The sequence below is a fragment of the Callorhinus ursinus genome, unplaced genomic scaffold, assembly GCF_003265705.2.
Source record: "Callorhinus ursinus isolate GAN/ISIS: 27379988/994484 unplaced genomic scaffold, GSC_fseal_2.0 scaffold16, whole genome shotgun sequence".
In the NCBI taxonomy this organism is placed as follows: domain Eukaryota; kingdom Metazoa; phylum Chordata; class Mammalia; order Carnivora; family Otariidae; genus Callorhinus; species Callorhinus ursinus.
Window position 1 is genome coordinate 23,278,614 of NW_027397078.1, and position 20,000 is coordinate 23,298,613.

At 53.9% G+C, this 20,000-nt stretch overlaps 2 protein-coding genes across 4 annotated transcripts in view; one reads left to right on the plus strand and one right to left on the minus strand.

Moving 5' to 3' along the window:
* Nucleotides 1–10,071, plus strand: part of ARX (aristaless related homeobox) — a 14,631-nt gene extending 4,560 nt beyond the window's left edge. The window contains exons 4-7 of the mRNA XM_073902216.1: nt 2–659; nt 3,344–3,389; nt 6,247–6,575; nt 8,895–10,071. Coding sequence (XP_073758317.1) covers nt 2–659; nt 3,344–3,389; nt 6,247–6,575; nt 8,895–9,135 — 1,274 coding nt within the window. The 3' untranslated portion in view covers nt 9,136–10,071. The remainder of the gene's footprint in view (nt 1; nt 660–3,343; nt 3,390–6,246; nt 6,576–8,894) is intronic.
* A 6,850-nt stretch (nt 10,072–16,921) lies between these two features.
* The window catches only part of POLA1 (DNA polymerase alpha 1, catalytic subunit), a 299,784-nt gene continuing 296,705 nt past the window's right edge, over nt 16,922–20,000 (minus strand). For 2 of the 3 annotated variants that reach the window (XM_073901954.1, XM_025857680.2), the window contains one exon: nt 16,922–17,957. In XM_073901954.1, the coding sequence (XP_073758055.1) occupies nt 17,815–17,957 (143 nt within the window). In that variant the 3' untranslated portion in view covers nt 16,922–17,814. The remainder of the gene's footprint in view (nt 17,958–20,000) is intronic. The other variant, XM_073901952.1, reaches the window with a different exon arrangement.

Here is a 20,000-nt window from a genome sequence, read left to right on the forward strand (position 1 = left end):
GGGGCCGCCGTGGCCGCCGCGGCCGCCGCCGCCGCGGCCTGGGACACGCTCAAGATCAGCCAGGCACCGCAGGTGAGCATCAGCCGCAGCAAGTCGTACCGCGAGAACGGGGCGCCCTTCGTGCCGCCACCGCCCGCGCTGGACGAGCTGGGTGGCCCGGGGGGCGCCGCGCACCCGGACGAGCGCCTCGGCGCGGCCAGCGGCCCCGGTGGCGCCCCGGCGGCGGGTGGCGGTACGGGCGCCGAGGACGACGAGGAGGAGTTGCTGGAGGATGAAGAGGACGAAGACGAGGAAGAGGAGCTGTTGGAGGACGACGAGGAGGAGCTGTTGGAGGACGACGCCCGCGCGCTGCTCAAGGAGCCCCGGCGCTGCGCCGTGGCCGCCACTGGTGCGGTGGCCGCCGCCGCCGCCGCCGCCGCCGCCGCCGCCGCGGCCACCGAGGGCGGGGAGCTATCGCCTAAGGAGGAGCTCCTGCTGCACCCTGAGGACGCTGAGGGCAAGGACGGCGAGGACAGCGTGTGTCTGTCTGCGGGCAGCGATTCCGAGGAGGGGCTGCTGAAGCGCAAACAGCGGCGCTACCGCACCACGTTCACCAGCTACCAGCTGGAGGAACTGGAGCGGGCCTTCCAGAAGACGCACTACCCAGACGTCTTCACTAGGTAGGCGAGAGGGGCGGGCGCGGCGGTAGCTGGCGGAGAGCGCGAGCGGGCCCCGGCGAGGGAAGGCGGGCGGGCAGGGGCCCCGGGTTCGGGGCAGGGACTTGGCTCCTGGACTCGGCCCAGGTGTGCCCTCCCAACGCACCCACCCCTGCTCACGAAAAACTACCCACACCCAACCCCACCCCTACTCCGGCCTTTAAGTTCGGACTGGGATGATTCCTTTCCTTCCCAAAGTCTCTCCAGTGTAATTTTTTTTCCCAAATTACAAGTTTTAGTTAGAGAAAAATGGCCTCTCCAAAGAGTGCCCGAAAGCGCCACCTCGGAGGCTCGCGCACCCCAGAACACAGACGCCGGACCCCAGGCGCTGCGGGCCCGGCCTGGTCCCAGGCAAGGCGCAGGAAGCGCCGCGGGCCCTCGCGGTCAAAGCAAAAACAGGGGCTATTTTTGGCCTCTGTGTGGTGCGCACTCTCTGCCCGCCCCCCCGCCCGCCTGATGCCCCAGGAGCCTGGTGCGTATCAGTTACGCTGTTCGCTGTTCACAGTGAGGCTGGAGCCCCTGCCTGCGGAGAAGGCCTTTAAAAAGATTCAAGTTCTGTGGTTTGAGGACTTCTGAAAGGACGGAAGCAAGTCAGAACTGGGCAGGGTTTGGTGTCTGTACATCTGCGGGGCACCAGCCAGAATCTTCCCTCTCATCACTGTCCTCTCTTGCCACACCCACGTTAAGCCCAGCATTCGTTTATTGTACGCGGGTTTACAGGGGTGCGCAGGATTGCTGGCAGCCTGGCAGACAGTAGACAAAACGGCTGCGGGGGGGGGGGCGACTTTTCCTCTTTGCACGGCTGTCCAGCCAGGGTGTTCCACCTGGTCATGCTCCACTTCCCTCTTGCCTTAAGGGTTTCGGGGAAAGAGGTGAGATGACTGGACCCCAAGGGCCCCAGCTGGTTCGTCCAACCTGGGGCGCTGGCCAGCCTGGGGGCCTTCCTCTGCCACCCTAAGGCCAAGGTCTGGGCTCAGGCGAGGAGCCAGCGTCAAGGCAAACCTCCCTCGGTGGGTAGCAAGGAACGGATGGGTGTCTGCCGGGCGCAGAGCTTGTTAAGCTCCGGCAGCTCCTTCGCTCAAGACGTGTGCAGCTTTTCAATATGCGTTTTAGAAGCTGAAGGCTGCCCGCCCCTTTGAACCCGAGGAGGAACCGCTGCTCCCTGCTCGGAGCTCAGGAGGCCCGAGCCAACTCTCAAGTGTTGTTGATCTGGCAAGTAATTGCCAAACTCTCCTGAGCAGTCATAGAAAAGAGTGGATCTGATGCTGGCAGGCACTACACTTGGTTATCCCTTGAGCTAAAGTTGGTCCTCCCCTATATCATCCGGTCCCTTCACCATCTTTAAAGAAGAACATAAATTTTTAAAATCGGTGTGTGCTATCAACTAGCTACCTGGCCGACCTGCTTTTTGCATTTCTGACACATGTGTATTTCAAAGGAAGAAAACGATGAGGTGTCATTTGGCATCCAGGTCTGCCCTTTTTTAGCTTCTCCAGGGTGAACCGTGGTATGTGAAGGGGGGGGAGCTCCTCTTCGCCTGCTGGTGTCCACCTCTTTCCCACTGGGGGTTATTTAGAGCGCCTGGGCTCAGGCGGGGAGCCGGCCCAAAGTGTGGTTTTACATTTGCTGGTGCTCACTGCAGCAGGGGGCAACGGAAAGCGCTTGGTGAACCGGTTTTCTCTCCTGGTCCTGAAGTTTCAGGTGTGGACCGGCGGGGGGGGGGGGGGGCTGCCAGCAGTGCAGACCTGGGTCCCAGGCTGGGGCAGTCCCCGATCTTTCATATGAGCGGGCGTAGAGCCACTTATTCTCTCGAGCTCATATTTTCGGTAAACAGGTCGTAAGCCATTTTACAGCATCTTAATGGTTTCCTATTTGCCTTAATTGTCGCAGTAATAACTGCAATGACGGGGTAGGGTTTCAGTTAAATTGACTTCCCCTGAGATGGGCAGGGTTTGTAGTGGGCACTGGAGTCAGGAGGTGCGCAGAATTTTGTTTAATCAAAAAATTACCCCACTGAACTCTTAACAAGCTTAACATATCTCCAGAGGGTAATGGAGAGTCTGACCTAAGGGGAGAGGGAGGGAGAGAGGCGGGGGGGGGGGCGGTGGATAGAGAGATGGAGGGAAAGGCAAAGAGCTGGAGAGGGAGAGAGAGAGAGAAGCGGGGGGGGGGGGAGAGAAGGGGGGGGAGGGAGGCAGAAGAAAAATTTTCAAGGCAGAGAGACACCAAGGGCAGGAAGAACATTTTTGGTTGAATACTGAGTTCTCCCATGTAATGTTAGGACAGAAGAGGCCGTAAGCATTGTGTGCCTGTGTGTTTTTTGTCCAACTCTGGCTTAAGGGAGAGTGGGGGCAAATCCGAGGACCCAGTTAGGCTTACGGACTCAAGAAGCCCTCCCTTGTCCCTCGTGAATATAGTCTGATACGATATAATATCCTATATCCAGCGATGCGCTGTGTATTTTTATGTTTTCAATCAAATAGCAGGCACTTCGGTGGTGAAGGAATCACGATGCCCATCTGTTTGGGGGTGAGGGCGGGCAGCCAGGGGAGACCCTAATGGAGGAGGCCTGCCAGCAAGGGGAAGGTGGCTGAGAGGGCTTGCCGGAGCCAGCTGTGACCTCCTGTCTGTGTGTTGCTTTCTTACAGGGAGGAATTGGCCATGAGGCTGGACTTGACGGAGGCCCGAGTCCAGGTGAGCTGCACCACGGGGACAGAGAGGAGGGAAGGGGAGGGGTGGGGAGAGGAGTGGGAGAGAGGGAGGGTGGATGGGTTGGGGGGGGTGAGACCCCCTTCATAAAATGAAGAAAAGCAGAATCAGAAAAAGATAGACCCAAACACTCATGCACAAAAAGATGAAAATGTGAAGAGCTGGGAGGTTGGAGGGGAAGGTTTCTGGGTTTGGGAGCCTTGAGGAAGGAGTGAGTCCAGGATCAGAAGAGGGGTTTCAGGGTCCCTGCGCGGCAGTCAGGAGCCCCCTGGTTCCACCGCCCCTGTAGGAAACAATCGGAGGACTGACTTCTCCTGATTGAAATAATGGGATGGAGCATGGATTTGGTTGTTAGACAAATCCGCTCAGCTCCAAGCAGGTATTTGGCTGCGATTAAGTCTCCAATCGGGCTTCATAAAAGCCCACTTAGTGCTAGAACAAACAGGGCCATTTGAAGGCAAAATGCTGTTTGATTTTCCCTCCGCCCGCACAAGGAGCTGGCTAATGCTATTTGATTTCCCATTTTTTATAGCAATGAGCCCACATTGATCTAATAGGGAGTGAGTGCAATGCTATTAAAGGTGTTTGCTGCCCCATACCAGAGTGCATTTCCGAACCCAGGCCTCATAACCAGAGAGACGATCAACACTGGGCAGCCCCGGTGGCCAACAGAAAACAGATGTCCCTGGGTTAGGAGCTGAGTGAATCACTTTACAGTCAAAATCAAGCGCTGATAAAGCACAATAAATTCCATATGGCTCATTTAATACACAACAGCTTCTTGCATTAGAGGGCTAATGATGAGGCCTGTCCCCTCCTTTCTGTTGACACATTTCTCCATTGTCAAACAGAGATGTGACAGCAACTCCGTATTTTCAGCTCAGGGGAACGAGTCGTGGGAAAGTTAAATAACTTTTAAAAAGAAAGAGAGCGCCCCCTCCCCTTCTCCTCTCTCCCTATTCACTGGAGAAGATGTAATTAAGTGAATATGAATTATTAGAGTCCTTTCGTTTACCTTTGGAGGCCTCAGAGGTATTAATTCAATAATGAGGAATTGCAGGGGGACATCTTGATGACTGCAGTTGAGCCGGGAGAGACGATCTGTCTGCAAAAGGTTTCCACGTTCTTTGAGGGCATTCTGCCTCCGCTGCCCGCCTCCCCTCCTTTACTCCTTTCACTGCCATCGAAGAGTGGTGGATACTCTCGTCTAGACAGATTTGGATACACAAAAGCTACCCACCCAGCCTGGTCCCATCTAGTCTTAACTTTTTCAAGCCTCTGAATTTCCACACTACAGTGTTTCTCCAATTCACAAATAGATTGTTTGAGGGCTGTGGAATCCTATGGATGGGTCCCCTTTCAGCAGAATTTGAAATAATCAACCGATGTGGATTCTTGATTTCTCTTGCCAAAGGTGGCTGTCTAGAAGTGAAGCCCAGCTTAGACACCAGGGCCACTACGACAAGCTCCAAGTGTGTATATATGAAAGGCACGGATGTCTTCACATTAAAAAAAACACACACACAAAGTCCTCTGGGATCATTTACATTATATTTTCATATAACTCTGTATAGCCCTGGAGTTCATTCTTAATTTTTAGACTTGTGTGCAGGCATCAACCCAAGCCTAAAAATATTAATGCCTTCAGGGGAGAAGGAGCATATCTTATTAGCTGTGGGTGTGATGAGCAGGTCACATAAAAATAATTTCATGCTCCTGGGAGTTATTTTTAGACCATGGTAGCTGCCACATTTCAGGTAAAGGTCTCTACTAAAACTGCTTTCTATTAACAATTAGGAAGATACCTTGTGCTGGAAACTCCCCCAAGCCTAGAACTCTCTTATTTAAATAACCTATTTAAACCACATCCCGCAAAGAAATCAAGGGCCTGTTAGCTCTGAAGATGTGTAAAGTCTACAGGTAGCCCGCACTCTGATTTCTATTTGTCCAGGGATTGCTGCGTACCTGGGCCTGGCAGGCAGTGCCTTCCTGGCTAGAACCAGGCCCTGCATAGAGCCCCCGCAGAGAGCAGGCCCCAGGCTCCAGATTCCCTTTCCCGGACAACCCCCCCCCCCCAATGTATGCTTGTTTGCTGGGGCAAACCCAGCTTTTCCCTCCTGCCCAGCTTTTCCCCAAGCCCCAGAATCCAGCTTAGTGCTCTTAGGTGTTCAATAAATATTTCTGGAAAGAATAAATGAACCGCCTCCCTGAGATCCCCTTTTCCACACAGCAGGGATTTTGCCAGCTCTTGGGTAAACCTGAAATAGGCGGAACCCGCTGGTATGCAGCAGAGAACCGATATTTGTTCCTCTCTGGGTGGCTGCCCACTGCCAAGAGTCACTGTCCAAGGCGAGCTTTCACATGCTTTAGGTTATTCATTCCACATAACAGCCTTATGAGTGAAGTTTTATTATCACCATTTTACAGATTAGAAAACTGAGGTTGAGAGGTTTTTAAGCGATGTGTCTAGAGATGCACTGCAAGCAGATGGCAGCGCAGACGTTTAAACCTCGGTTTCCCCATCTCTAAACACACGGGACTACTTTCTTCCAACTTTGGAAAAGAACTAGGCTGTTTGAAATACGCGCTGGAAAGGCTTTGCTTGCCCCGTGTTTCCTGCTGGCTTTAAGTTTGGGCTCCTTTTCGCCACCAGTTTGTTTGGCCCCCAGAGGTGTCTTCGAATAACCTGAGGCCAGAGAGGGGCGAGTGGGCGCCGGCCTCGGTGGAAAGGAGGGGCCCCCGCAGCACTAAGGAGGGTGGGGAGGAGGCCGGGGCGCGCTCCCCCCCCCGCCCCCCCCCCCCACCCAGCGGCCCGCCGACCCCGGCTCTCTCCGCCTTGCAGGTCTGGTTCCAGAACCGTCGGGCAAAGTGGCGCAAGCGGGAGAAGGCGGGCGCGCAGACCCATCCTCCCGGGCTGCCCTTCCCCGGGCCGCTCTCGGCCACCCACCCGCTGAGCCCCTACCTGGACGCCAGCCCCTTCCCTCCGCACCACCCAGCGCTCGACTCGGCCTGGACGGCCGCCGCCGCCGCCGCCGCCGCCGCCTTCCCGAGCCTACCTCCGCCTCCTGGCTCGGCCAGCCTGCCGCCCAGCGGGGCGCCGCTGGGCCTGAGCACTTTCCTCGGAGCCGCTGTGTTCCGACACCCGGCCTTCATCAGCCCTGCGTTCGGCAGGTAACGCGCGGCCTCGGGGAGTCTGTCTGTCTGTCTGTCTCATACACACACAGAGGCTGGGGTCAGGGAGGAGGCCGGAGACAGGAGACAGGCAGCAGCTCCACATCTTCGCTCTTTGGCCAACTCCCAGAGATTTAGCCAAAGAAAATACTCTCTAATTTTGCCTCAAACAGTGTGGCTCTTGAAGGGAATGACTTGGGACGGAGCAGCAAAGGGGAGGGCGGTGGCAGTAACAACAGCCGTGACAACTGGGAGTGTTCATTGAAAGCTGTAAAAGTACCAGTTGAAGGCAGCAATCGCTCAGGCCATAGGTGGTTATGTGTGTAACCGTGTACACGTGTAGCCTACAGAGCTGGGAGGACTCTTCAAATTTTGCAAAAATCCTTCCCCATGCTCCAAAGCCTGGCAGAGGAACACAGCTCTGGTTTCCACAGGAGCCCTGGAGCCACCGGCCCTCTGGGTGCAAAGAATTCTTTCTTCTTCCCCAGACTCTAACTTCCCTGTCACTCAAGTGACCCGCTGCCAACCATACCCCCATATGTGCAACCCCCGACCCGCACGGCGGCACAAGACAACGAAATAAAAGAAACAGTTCATCGTATATTATAATTCCCTTTCTTTAAATGAACATCGAATGATGAAATAAAAAGTCTGTATAATCACCCAGACAAAGAAACAAAGGAGGGATGTACTAAGTTGGAAAGTGCAGTGAAAATAAAACTGAATGCAGCTTCAGTGATCTCTCTTTGGGAGAACAAAGAAATAACAGATTCATCCAACTGCGCAGCCACTTAACAAAAATCATCTTTTAGAGAAAAGTTTCAAAAAAAGACACTAAGTAAAAGTAGTTTCGTGTAACAAACTGATAAAATAACCAGCGAGTGCACTGAAGTGTAGTTAGTGACTCAGTTTACCTATATGGAACCAGGGCATCGTACACCCCCTCCAGGCCACACTTTAAGTTTTTCTGGGAAAACAACTTTAAGTCCTGTGTCCCCCGAACCACCCCCGTCCCCCCCCCCCCCCCGCTCCCTTTTCCTTCCGACAAGTGACTTGTAGAAGCTGGCAAACCACGGCTGGAGTACCAGACTTCGAGATTTGGAGAGGCTGCAAGAGGAGTGCGGTGGGGGTGGCATGAGGGGTGGAGGGGGGCTTGGGAGAAGCAGGAGGCTCTCCTCGAACCCTAGTGGGCGCATTTCTAATCCTGGAAACTCCGAGTCGGCCCTGCAGGAGTTCGGAGCCAGAACCCTGCGGGCGGGGGAGGGGGGGAAGGGACATGAGGGGGGCCTGGGGGTGGTAGTGTCGGGTGGCCAGGGGTGGCTCTGGCCTCAGCTGCAGGTCCGCTGTGCTGTGCGAAGGGGGTGGAGGCGCGGCGAGAAGCAATCCCGGCGCCGCCTGGAGTTGGTGGCACGGACTGGAATCCCAGGCTTGGGAGCCCAGGCTTGCGCGTCGCCGTGCACCGCGCGCAGGGGTCGCGGGTTCGGGGGCTCTCTGGGGCACGAGGCTGCAGGACGCAGGGAAGCCGACGGGGCAAGAGTGTCGCCGCGCCGGGACGCGGGGCGGCTGGCGGGTCAGAGTGGCCTGTCGAGCGGAAATCAACAGGCGGGCGCCCCCCACCCCCACCTCGCGGTCGTTGGCTGGGCACCGGCGGCTCAGTCTGGCGCGGGAGGGTGGCCCGGTCGGCGGCAAGGCCAGCAAACCAGGCCAGCTTTTCCAGGCAAAAGGAGTCCCCGGGCCGAGAAGGCGCCCTAGGGAGAGTACAAAGTCTGCAGCGTACGTCTTGATCAGTTTTGACTCCACCTTCTCCCTTCTTTCTCTTTTTTTTTATTCCTCCCTCTATCTCTCTTCTCCTCTTTCTCCTTGTCTTTCTTCTCTCCCCTGGCAATGGGAGCTCCCCGTCTGAGAATACAGTCCCTTCTTAGGAGAAAGCACAGAATCCAGGCGATTGGGCCGTTAGCTTTTGGGCCACAGGACCTGCCTCCGCCCTGGCCCTGATCCTTTCAGAATACCAGGCCCTTTGGCCTTTCCACCCACTCCCCGCCCCCTCCGTCGGTTCCCTCCTCTAGTAAAGTCCTCTCGGAGCACCCTAGCCTCCCACCCATGCTCCCATCTGCTCCCCAGCCCGTGGCCCACCCTAGCCCTGCGACTCCAGGCTTCTTGCGGCGGCGCCCGTCTGCACCCCTGTGTGGCCCTCTGCTCTCCCGGTGAGAGGCGGCGGGAAACGCTGCCTACCCCCACCCCCTCCTACGCCCCTCCTCCCCCGCCCGGCGCCGCGCTCAGCTCCCGAGGCCGTGACCGCGCTGTTTGCTCTCCCTGCAGGCTCTTTTCCACCATGGCCCCCCTGACCAGCGCGTCGACCGCGGCCGCGCTCCTGAGACAGCCCACGCCGGCCGTGGAGGGCGCGGTGGCGTCGGGCGCGCTGGCCGACCCGGCCACCGCGGCCGCAGACAGACGCGCCTCTAGCATAGCGGCGCTGAGGCTCAAGGCCAAGGAGCACGCCGCGCAGCTCACGCAGCTCAACATCCTGCCGGGCACCAGCACGGGCAAGGAGGTGTGCTAAAGGCTGCCCTCCACCCTCGCGCCCCGGGCGCACCCCGAAAGGTCACCTCACTCAGCACCACTCAAGACCAAATGGAAACAGAGGACCAGCACACTCCCGAGACGGCACTGAGAGAGCGCAGCCGCCTTCGCAGCAGCCTGGATGCGGGCAAGGCAGCCCCTGGCGCTCCCGGACGTGGCACCTCCTCGGCTGGCTGTCCACCCGCCCCTGCCCTTGCCCCTGCCCCCTGTCCCCGCCACTGCCAACCTCGCTCCCCCTCTAACGTCCACTCTCTCCCGTTCTTATTTTGCTGAAAATATCGGGGAGGTTTTCTCTCCAAGACGCCTGGTACTGAAGTTAAAAAATTTAAAAACCCAACCCCCCTTCCTCCTGGCACCCCACTTAGCTTTTTTTTTTTTAACAGCATTTTGGCGCTCTAAGTTGATCTCCCCAGCGTGGGCCCCGGTGTGAAGCCAGGGCCAGGGAAGCGAATGCGAATCTGTAAGATAGCTAACAGTGCACTTAACAGAAAGGGGCGTCTTGTTCTTGTTCTCTTCTTTATCATACACCAACCAAGGTTTTTATATCAAACCAAAGGGAAATACTCTGCTAGAATATGGACTGTTGAAGTCACCAAACTGTGATTATTGATTCTGTACATACCATTGTTATTAAAAAAAAAAAAAGAACAGAGCTTTGTATATTTGAAATGTTATAACGCAATTGCACTCAGCGTGGTATGGTAAAAGTCCGTCCTCCTGTAGATTCTTACTGTGTTGTAGATACGGTAGGGTTCCTAGACAAATATTTATGTACTCAAGCCCTTTATTTAACTTATTAACTGTAGAGGCTTCCGAAACCTTCAAGATAAAGGCAATGGTACAGTACTTTTGTGTAATGTGTAATTGTTATCACTTTTCCTTGCTATCTAGTGGAGAAGTGTCACGCTCAAAATAAAAAAAAAAATTATATGTTTAACAAAAGGAAGTGTGAATGCTCTATGCAGGCGCTGTGGGGTCGGCAGACCCGGGGCCCGCCAGAGGCCAGGGGTGGGCTCTGGCGCCCCGGCACCTCCTCGGTTCATCTGCAAGCGCGTTTTCCTGGCAGAGGCCCCCGGTTTGAATGTGATCCTCAAAGGGATTCGGGTTTCCTTCCATAAGTTAAGGACGCCGCCGCAGCACTTTCCGCCGCATCTCGGCTCCCCCGGGTCGTGTCTCAGCGGACGCTGAGGGTCCGGGGCTACGGACGTGGGGTGGGCCCGAGGGGGGGCGGTTGGTGGACGGTAGGTGTTGTTGACGGTGGAGATAGAAATTTGAAGCGAGCGAGAGTATCGGCTCGGAAGGTGAAGGAAACTGTTCGTGGAAAGTGCCACGTAGCAAGGAAGTGCGCAGTCCGAGATGACAGGTAATGGCGAGAGCAAGAAGCCGAAGCGCTGGCTTCCGAGGGGGCGGGCTCCACAGTATACCCGCGGGGAGGAGGGTGCGTGCGCGCGCGCGCGCGCGCGCGCGTGTGTGTGTGTGTATGAGAGAGAGAGAGAGAGAGAGAGAGAGGAGACCGAGAGGGGGAGAGGGAGAGGGAGAGAGAGGAACGCAGAAACAGTGATGGAAAGGCAGCGAGGGGTATCCAAGTGGCAGATCTTAACTCGACAAATGTCATTACATCACTTATCCAGGCACTGGGAAATGTATACATTTTAAAAAATCTAAACAACTCAGGTTTCTTGAGAGGAGACCCGCACAGATTTGCAATCTGTAACCCCCTCGGCGCCCTCCTCCCCGCGCCGGGAACCGTGGCTTCGCCCCCCCGCCCCCCCGCCCCCCGCCCTTCCTGCGCCCCTCCCGGTGACCGCGGGGTAAGCCCGCCCGCGGGGGCTGGGTCTCGCCGACGCTCCCAGGGTGATGGGAAAGGGAAGAGAAGCTTAATTAGTTTCAATTTGTAGTAATTAGCGCGCCGGACCTTTGGGGAGAGGGGCAGGCGGGGGGTGGGGTGCTGCCGCGGCGTGACTACCGGGCTCGCGGAGCGGGTGCCAGCCGCCCCGCCAGGCCGTGGGCCAGTCGGGCGCCGCGGGGGGCGGGGGCGAGTCTCCGGGCCGGCCGTCGAGCTCCGCGCGCGCTCCCGGGCCGCGCCCTGCAGAAGGGGGGGCGGGTCCCCCTGCGGCTGGGGAGCGCAAGTGTGCGCGGCCGAGGGGCAGGTGCGCGGTCGGGCAGAGGTCGGCGGCAACTCGGGGCGTGGGGGGGGGGGGTAACCCGCTCGGCAGCTGCCGCGCTCAGGCCCGGGTGTCCTCGGCTAGCCCACCCGGCCCTGAAATCCGGAGCCCTCGCCTGCTGGGAACTTTGGGGAGCGCGCCCACGGGCTTCGCGGGCCCTGGGCCATCGGGTGGGCCACCGCCGCCGAGCCCCGGCTCCGGACTCGCAAAGGGCGGAGCTCGAAAGCAGAAGCCCGGCCTGGGGCATGGCGGGGTGGGGGAGCAGGCCGCCCACCACCTCTCCTCGGCCACTGCGGCCACGCACTCCTTTCTCGACTTTAGCAGGCCCGGCGGGAACTTTCTAGGGCATCCCCTGGAGATCTGAGTGCCTCAAACCCCCAGGCTCCACCGGCTCTCCGGGTGTGAAGGCCCCTTCCTGGCGTGGGCAGGGTTACTCTGGAGTTTGGAGGTGGGGATGGGGGAGTGCAGGAGAAGAGGGAGTGAGGGAAAGGTTTTTTTTTGTTTTTTTTTTTTGGTGGTCAATATCAATTTTCCGTCGATTTTGGCTTTTTGTTTAGGTACGGCTTTTTTTCCTCTCCAGGCTGCCAGTTGGATGGTATACGAGAAACAGTACCATTCTTCCTGTTAATGAACTCTTTTTTAAGTCATTTTTTCTCATTTGACCCTTCCATGGAGCAGAAGCAAATTGCGTGAAATTACCTCCAAGGATTACATTTATTACTGGCCAATGAGAACCCCTCGCCTTGTTTTACAAACTCTTAATCCTATGTCATTCTGATGCCGCAAACAAGCCCGGTCCTGGGCCTCCTATTCTTTCAACTTTCCCCAGCTGGAGGGACCTCATTCTGCACTTAATATTCCCCATAAATATCACACGCTAAAGACCCCCTGACTTCCAGCAAGTCCACATTAAACATGTGACATGTCACGCATGACAAACTCTGAGTATCTTTTCAAAGAAGCATTAAAAGCAAAGAAACCAATTTTCTTCTCCTTCCAAACCTCCCCAAGTGCTGAATGATGGGGATTGGAAAGAGCCACTGGAGCGTACTTAGGGGGATTTTATGAGATTTTCCAGAATGATTTAATCTTATTGTGAGCATTATTAATGAATGGCAACCCAATTTGGCCCCAATATCTGGGAACGCGGTCACAATGCTGGGAGCGGCTGACCCCCACCCCCAACCTTAGGCAAACCTCTTCCACCGCGGAGGACATGCCGAGCCCAGGGGAGTTCAGGAGAGCCCCTGCGATGGGGGCATGGCTGTCCCCCGTCACACCTAGGGCAGAATGCCCCACCACCTGCTTTCCCAGGGCCACCCCTACAGAGTCCTGGGATGAGGGGTGATTGGGAGCCTCTGTGGGAAGGATGAGGGGAAGGGGAAAGTTAACTTGCTACATTTTCAGACAGGCTAGCCGGGTCTGGATGAGGCCCTGGAAGGAAAGGCAAGAAGGGCATAATATGCACCATAATATTATCAGAAGGTGCCCCTGTGTTCTTCTGTCACCAACCACCCATGGCCTGGAGCGTGGACAGTTGGGGCGGGCATCGTAGGTTTGTGGTGGGGAAAACGGAAGGAATGCGAATTAGAGAGAGGAACTATTGGAGAAGGTTTGGCACGACTTGGGACTTGAAACTCAGACTTGAGCTAAAGTCACCGGTTATTGGCCCCAGTCAGTTTCCCATTTTTTTTTCTCCTATTGGCCCACTCCTCCTCCCTAATTGGGGCAAACATTTATTACTGTTGTTTTGCATTTGTAGAACCCAGAGATGAGGCACCCGTGGTTCTCCTTTTCGTATCATTTTGAGTGCGGAAATCTTACCGGATTGGAAGAGGGGGGCTGATGTTAGAGGGAAGGAAATTGTACATGGGCTCGTGGAGCTTGCGTTTAGAGGGAAAAAAAAAAATGTGTACGTGAGCATGTGTGCATGTGTATACACAACAGTGTGTGTGGATGAAGGGGGGTCTTAAATGGGGCCTAAAAGGCTATTTTGGAACCCTGAGTCCCATGGAGCAACTGCATATTTCACCGCCAGCACTAGGCTGGCTGGGGGGCGGGGAGGAGGAAACCCGCTACCTGACCGGGTGGGGGAGAAAAAGCCTTTTACAAAGGAAAAAGTTGTGTTGTCTCTGGACGTTATTAACGGTCCACTTTGAAGTATACATTTTTTCCTTTAAAGAAAAGGGAGCGATTACCAGTTATACATTAAGAAATGTCATTCAGTCATTTTTATTCATGCTCCGGAAATCTTCGTAAAAGCCTGAATCATACTTCTACAAGCAGCAATTTTGTTAATCCAGGGGGTTATTACTCTGGGCCCTTATTAGGTTCTACACCACTGCCAAGCAATCCTATAACCCTCTCAAAAGAAGTTTACCTCCCTGTTATAAAACCAGTAGTGGTATTTATACTGTGCAATAATTAGTGTATTACTTGAATCCACTAACACGTTCATTTCATCTCCGCACAAAACCTCTAGTCTGCTTATCGAAAGCTTGTGCCTCCTTTGGGGCTGGTAAAGCGGTGAAAGAGTGAATTGAAGGCTCGCTGCACTTTCTCCTTTTGCCTCGCCTTAATTCCCATCTCTTTTTGCTCTCATCCAATTAGCACAGTGTATTAAGCGGTTTATCATCTCATAGTCAGCTATTGAGAGAAACAAGGCGAGCACTTTGCAATAGAACCTGCGCTCCTTTGACACCCTCAGGTACTTACATATTCCACTGTGCTATGAATAATAGAGGAAGAATGGAGCGCTAATTCCCTCATCAAAGAATGCCTTGTCTGCTGCTTTGCTCAACAACACCATTCTGATCAAAAGAAAAGCAATAAAGCTTAGCATAACAAAACGAAACCTACTTATTAGCTTAGTGGTTAAATTAATGCAGAGCCGCTGCTATTCAAAACCAAGGTTTGAAAACAGCCTCCAACAACCTGATAATGCTGCCTTCGGGATGAAGGAATTTTAATCTGAAATTTGAGGCTGGCTCAGATGAGTTAATCTATTAAACTGCTATAAGGAAGCTCCACAGCAAACCGTTCAATTAAGAAATATTTAGGTGAGGGGAGAGAGAGAATGAGAGAGAGAGAGAAGGGAGGGAGGGAAAGCAAGGTGGCTTTAAGTTTAGGATGGGAGCACTGAATGGAGGGTCTGGGGCTTGGTGTGTTTTCCTTAAAACCCTGACACAAGATAGGGAAATGTGTTTCTGGAGTTTCCTTATCTTTGCATCTCCCACCAAACGAATTTAAATGCTACATTTGAAAAGGCATGTTGATGTGCACGTGTGTTGGAGGTTAAGAGGTGGGGATGGGCAAGAGAAGGGGCTGGTGGTCAAGGAAGTGGATTCATCCCCTTTCCACATTCCCTCCCGAACCCCCATCTATGAACTTTGATTAGCCCCCAAGAGTCACAAGATTAACTGTTTCCTGGACAAATTAAAATCTTGAGCATGATCTGTGTAGGATTTTCAACTTCTGGCCTCCCCTCTGCCCCCTTTAAATGAAGGAGAGTTGAGGGTTAGCCAGCAGTGGGTGTCTAAGATAAATGTGTACCCTGTTGTAGGGAGATCCTACTGCCTACATTCAACAGGAGAGGTGCCCTTTTCAGAGGCATGGGACCGTGAGAGGAGCAGGGTTCTTTTAGGGCACCGTTTCCCAACTGGCCCAGATAAAATCGAGCCCAGAGGTTTAGCCTGGCCCAGTGTTCAAAATTTTATTTAAAAAAAAAAATTAGTTGCCAAGGCTTAGAAATTGAGCCACTTTACGGAATATCTGGATTCCTGGCTTCTCTTGAAAACCGAATCATGGGGCCACCCTGGGCTCCAGCCCTTCCAGCATCACCGAGTAACCTCTGTCCTCTTTGGACAGGACGTGCCCCTGTGGTCCACCACAGTCCCTGCCACTCTGTCGTGTGAGCCTGGCTGGTTTCATCCGCTCAGTCTTAGTTAGAACTTGAGCTTAAGATCCTCACCCAGCAGCCTGTGGAGACATGTGGGTAGGCTCCCCCTTGCAAAGTGGGTGGCATTTCTGCATCTGTCCCACCCATTGCCCTATCAACTGACAAAAATCAAGGAGTAGAAACCTTTCTCGGAGAAAAGTGAGTGCTAGGGAAAAGTGAGTGCTTCTCCAGTGTTCGAATAGATCCACTGGAATTCTTAATCAAAGTTACAGTTGCAATTTTCTGTAAAATTCAGGACTCTATATGTGCCTCCCAGAAAAACCCCACAACTGGAGTTCCAGATCTGAACAAGAAAGCATCTATGGCAGGGCGCCTGGGTGGCTCAGTCGGTTAAGCGTCTGCCTTCGGCTAGGGTCATGAGCCCAGGGTCCTGGGATCGAGCCCAGCAACTGTGCCCCTGGGGTCCCTGCTCAGCGGGGAGCCTGCTTCTTCCTCTCCCTCTGCCCCTCCACCCACTTCTCTTTTTCTTTCTCTCTCAAATGAATGGATAAAATCTTAAAAAGAGAGAGAGAGAGAGAGAGAGAGAGAGAGAGAAAGCATCTATGGCTCCATTAGCTATTTTCGGGCCTGGGCCATGCTACATCTAACCTTCTATAGACTTGCTACAGAAACAGGTCGTGCCCTCGCAGTGCTTGCTGGCTAGATGCAGAGACAAGAAACGGAGCAGTAAGAAGTTATTTGAGTGTCCTGGAGTTTCTTGATGACCAAGTTCAGGATAACTCTCTATTTGTATTTATCATAACCCCAGGTTCCAGAAACCAAGGAAAATACGCCTTCTCTTCAGAAAGCAATGTAGGGGCGTGGGCTCCAGAAGCACACATGGGAGAACCATCTCTAGAACCTTAAATGACCAAAACCATGGAAACCACACTTACACCCTTCATTTCCCAAAGCAACGTGGCTGCTCCCACTTGTGACAGGTTGGGGAGCCTGAGGTACCAAGGCATTCATTAATTAACCGACAGGGCCGTACACCCAAAGTGTCTCTGCTTAGAACCTCTGTCTCTTATACAGAGGGGAAAGTGAGGGAGAGGAAAAAGAAAGCAAAGCAAGACAGAAGATAGTACCATCCTCACTGCTTTCACAAGGGCATTCGCTAGGGTCCATCCTGAGTGACCTTTCTCCTGTGGGGGGCTTTTCTCCCAGGAGCCACTGGTCTCATTCTCCAAAAGCAGACACCACTGGGCTCTTGGCTTAGCTCTCTGGCTGTCCAAGTCAGCAAAGCACATGAGAAACCTTACTTCGTCTCTTAAAGGACCGAAAGTCCACAGGAATTCTCCCAAATGCTGCTCAGAACATTTGGACATACATCACTTGGGCATCTCAGAGCTGATTTCTGAGGTTTGGGATGGGGATGGCCTCCAGTCGTCCCTTACTCCTGGCTGCCACCTCTAGCCAACATTTTGCACCTGATAAAGATTCACTGCAACTGCTTTCCTTTCAGAAAACTTTATTTAAGCAGGGGGGGAAAAGCACAACATATTTTTTTTCTTTTAGAAAAACAGGTAGACGTTTTTAAAAAAAATATAGCATAGTGTACAGGGGAAATATATTTTGTTAGTATGATCTTACCAATAATGTAATGGAAAGGCTGCTATATTGAAATACATTTGGCTTCCAGCAAAGAGGCACCACTGTGATGGAAAAAAAAAACCAAAAAACAAAAAACAGAACAGCACCAGGGCTAATTAACCAAACCTCCTCCCAATTTCTTCTGAATACAACACAAGGATCCTTGCCCCAACCTCTACACATTTTAAAGGAAATGTTATAGGATATCAAATTATTTTAAATGTGTTTTCCTACTCTATAAACCTTACCTGGACTTTCTACCTAAGGGGAAAAAAGGAAATGTGAATTTAAAACACCTGCCCAGTATGTGTGTGCACGTGCAACTCTGGAGCGATTCAGTAAACAAGTAAGCTTTGTTTAATCTATTTAGTAAATGCAAGGCGTCTCTATCTCCCCCCTCGGCTACCTATATAAAAGACAAGACTGAAAAGGACAGCCACTCCTGGAGCCAGCGGCTGGGGCAACAGTTGGGTTCAGACTGGGTTTAATTGGCGTGTGAAAAGGCAAAATGTTAGCGCTCCTACCAGGCTTCATAAATCTCTCTCTCTGGGGGCATCTCTGCTGAAGGCCCTAGGGCAAAGCCTGGGGTCCCCTGCATTCCAGCCACTCTCAATTAATTTCTCATCCCTCACTGACCCCTCCCCTCGAAATCCAGTCCCAAATACGAAGCAGCCAGCTCTCCAGCCGCTTTGCCAAGGGCTCTAGGCCGTGTTTCAATAGTAGGGGCTATACTGTGGCAGGAAGGCTCTTCTGAGCTTCTCTGATGCTTGGTAGATGAGCGACTGGTGTGGTCCCCTGGACCCCCGTCGGTCATGCCCCCCCAAGCCACATGTGCCCAAACACGAGGCACGGTCCTAAAGGAAACGGGATGCCCGAGCAGGCAGGGCCTGGGCGGAGGTGGTGGAGTTGCCAGGAAGCCAGGCGTCTTTCTTCACCCACCCTGCCGCCCACTTCTGGGCCTCCCTCACGGCCTCACGGCACAGTCAGCGAAGAGTTTGCTGAGGTTCACTTCCGAGTAGCCACTCCGGGACAAGAACTGCTCCGCCGTGTTCTTGAGTTTTTGGTAGTCCTGACGAACTTTGGGGGTAAAAAACTTCTTCCACTTATCTAAAAAGATATAAAAATAAAAGGTTTACAAGTCTCAGAGGTAGCGTCTTTAAAGACCATTGAGTATTTATTGGTCAAGCACTACAGAAGAGGGTGCGGATTCTGTTTGCAGTTCCGTGTCTCAGATGTCCTCATGGTCCTGTGGCTGGTCTACACCCGGGGCCAGTCCCATGCGGGTGGTTGGGGGGGCGGGTGAGACCCCTAGATTCCTCTGTGGGAGCCTTTCTTCCTTTGCCCTGCCCGCCACTTGTCACCACCTAGCTGACTCAGCGCACAGGGGGACAGGCAGGGCCCGGCTCTACTGATGCAAGCTGCAGGTGCAGGGGTGCGAGCTGCAGGTGCAGGCCCGGGTGCAGCAGCCAAGGTGAGCCCCACCTGCAGCCACCACTCTCGCAGCGCTGTCGGGCATACGCACGCAACCGCATGCCAAGTATGGATGCGGCAGGAAAGACTTTGTCTTGAAGGAAGCCAGAGCCTCCCAGAGCAAGGTCCCGGGAGCAGCTGGGCCTAGCTGGCTTTCAGGCCCTTCGGTCTGTGTCCCTCTGCTATACAAAATGCCTCTGTTGACAGAGGTGAGGGGTAGGCTGTCTGGAGAGCACCTGTCCATTGGTAAGAGTTCTTCTTCTTCTTTGTCCACACTGTATGCCTGTGAACTTTGGGTATGCAGCGGCCCTTCCTCTGTTTCCTGCTGCTTCTACCCATTCATCTCTGGCCTTCCCACTGAGACGGGCACCACCAGCCAGAGAGGAGATCCTGCCTTTCCTTCCCCAGAGCCTGCTACCTCTTAACACTTGATTCGTTTAAAGGAGCAGTAGGGCCCAGACACCGAGGTCTGATCTTTTGAGGATAAGGGTGATCCCTAGGGGAGGCGACCTTGCCCCAGATGCTTAAGACGACACAGCTTTGGTTCAAAGCTGCTCAGGAACCCCGTGAGTGTTTGGAGAAGCCGACTTTAATTTTTTTAAATCCCCATTTGCTGGCTGAGCAAGGTGGGAGGTTAAGTCACTCGCCCAAGGTCGCACGGCTGGAAATCTGGGATGAAGAAATGCCAGCCCAGGTATCCAGAACCCGGAATCCATACTCACTTGTGCACCGCCCTCACCCTACCCTGCGTGCCGGCTCCCAGAATGAGACGCGCAGGCCCCCAGACGCCGGCCTGTGCCAAGCCAGGCTGCCCAGCGCCCCGTAATAGGAAAGCATCGGGAAGGAAACATGGAAGGGAGTGCACATCAACCACAAAAAGAAAAAGCCCACTGAAACAACAGAGCAACACTGGAGTCTACAAAACACCCGGAAAACTAAAGCTGGGTCTCAAGGTTTTTGTTCCTTAGCTACACATTCACATTTGTTCTCCACAACCTTTTCTAAATTACATCAATTGCCTTTCAAGAAACAGCAACAAAAAGTTTTGTGGCGAGGATTTAAATGCCCAAGGGGGTTGGAAAAAGAGAGGCGAGGAGAAAGGGGGAGGGGGGCATCGGTAGCCGACTACAGAAAGACACTTGGAAAGTTCTAATTACCGGAGTCTGGGAATCCACAACAATGGCCTGGAGCGGCGGTGGCCGCCTCCTGCCTCCTGTCTCCCGCCTCCCGGCAGGGCCAGCCCACGGCCGGCGCCCCGTGCATGTGAATGACACAAGCGCAGGTGCTGACTGGGGCGCACATTTCAAGAGCTGCCGGAATCAGGAGCAGGGGAGGAAGGGAGAGGGCATCGCTCCTGATGTGTTTACCTCCTCTGCTGATGGGATATTGACTTTTCCCACCAGGTTGGTTAGAAAGGGGACTATTTACGCTGCCACACAGCAGACTCAGAATGACAACCAGCGTCCCTCGGTGCTCTTCTTCGTAAAAGACAAGTGGGACCGCCAGCATATCCCATAGCCAGTCAATACAGCCAAGGCACCATTGCACGCCAGTTCGACATGCAGATAAAAGCTCCCACTTGCTTCCCCAATGAGAATTTAATCAATAACTTATGGAAGGTCTTCTAGGCAACAGAACTGCATGAGCGGGCACAGGCGCTTGTGGGGGGGGCTCACCCTT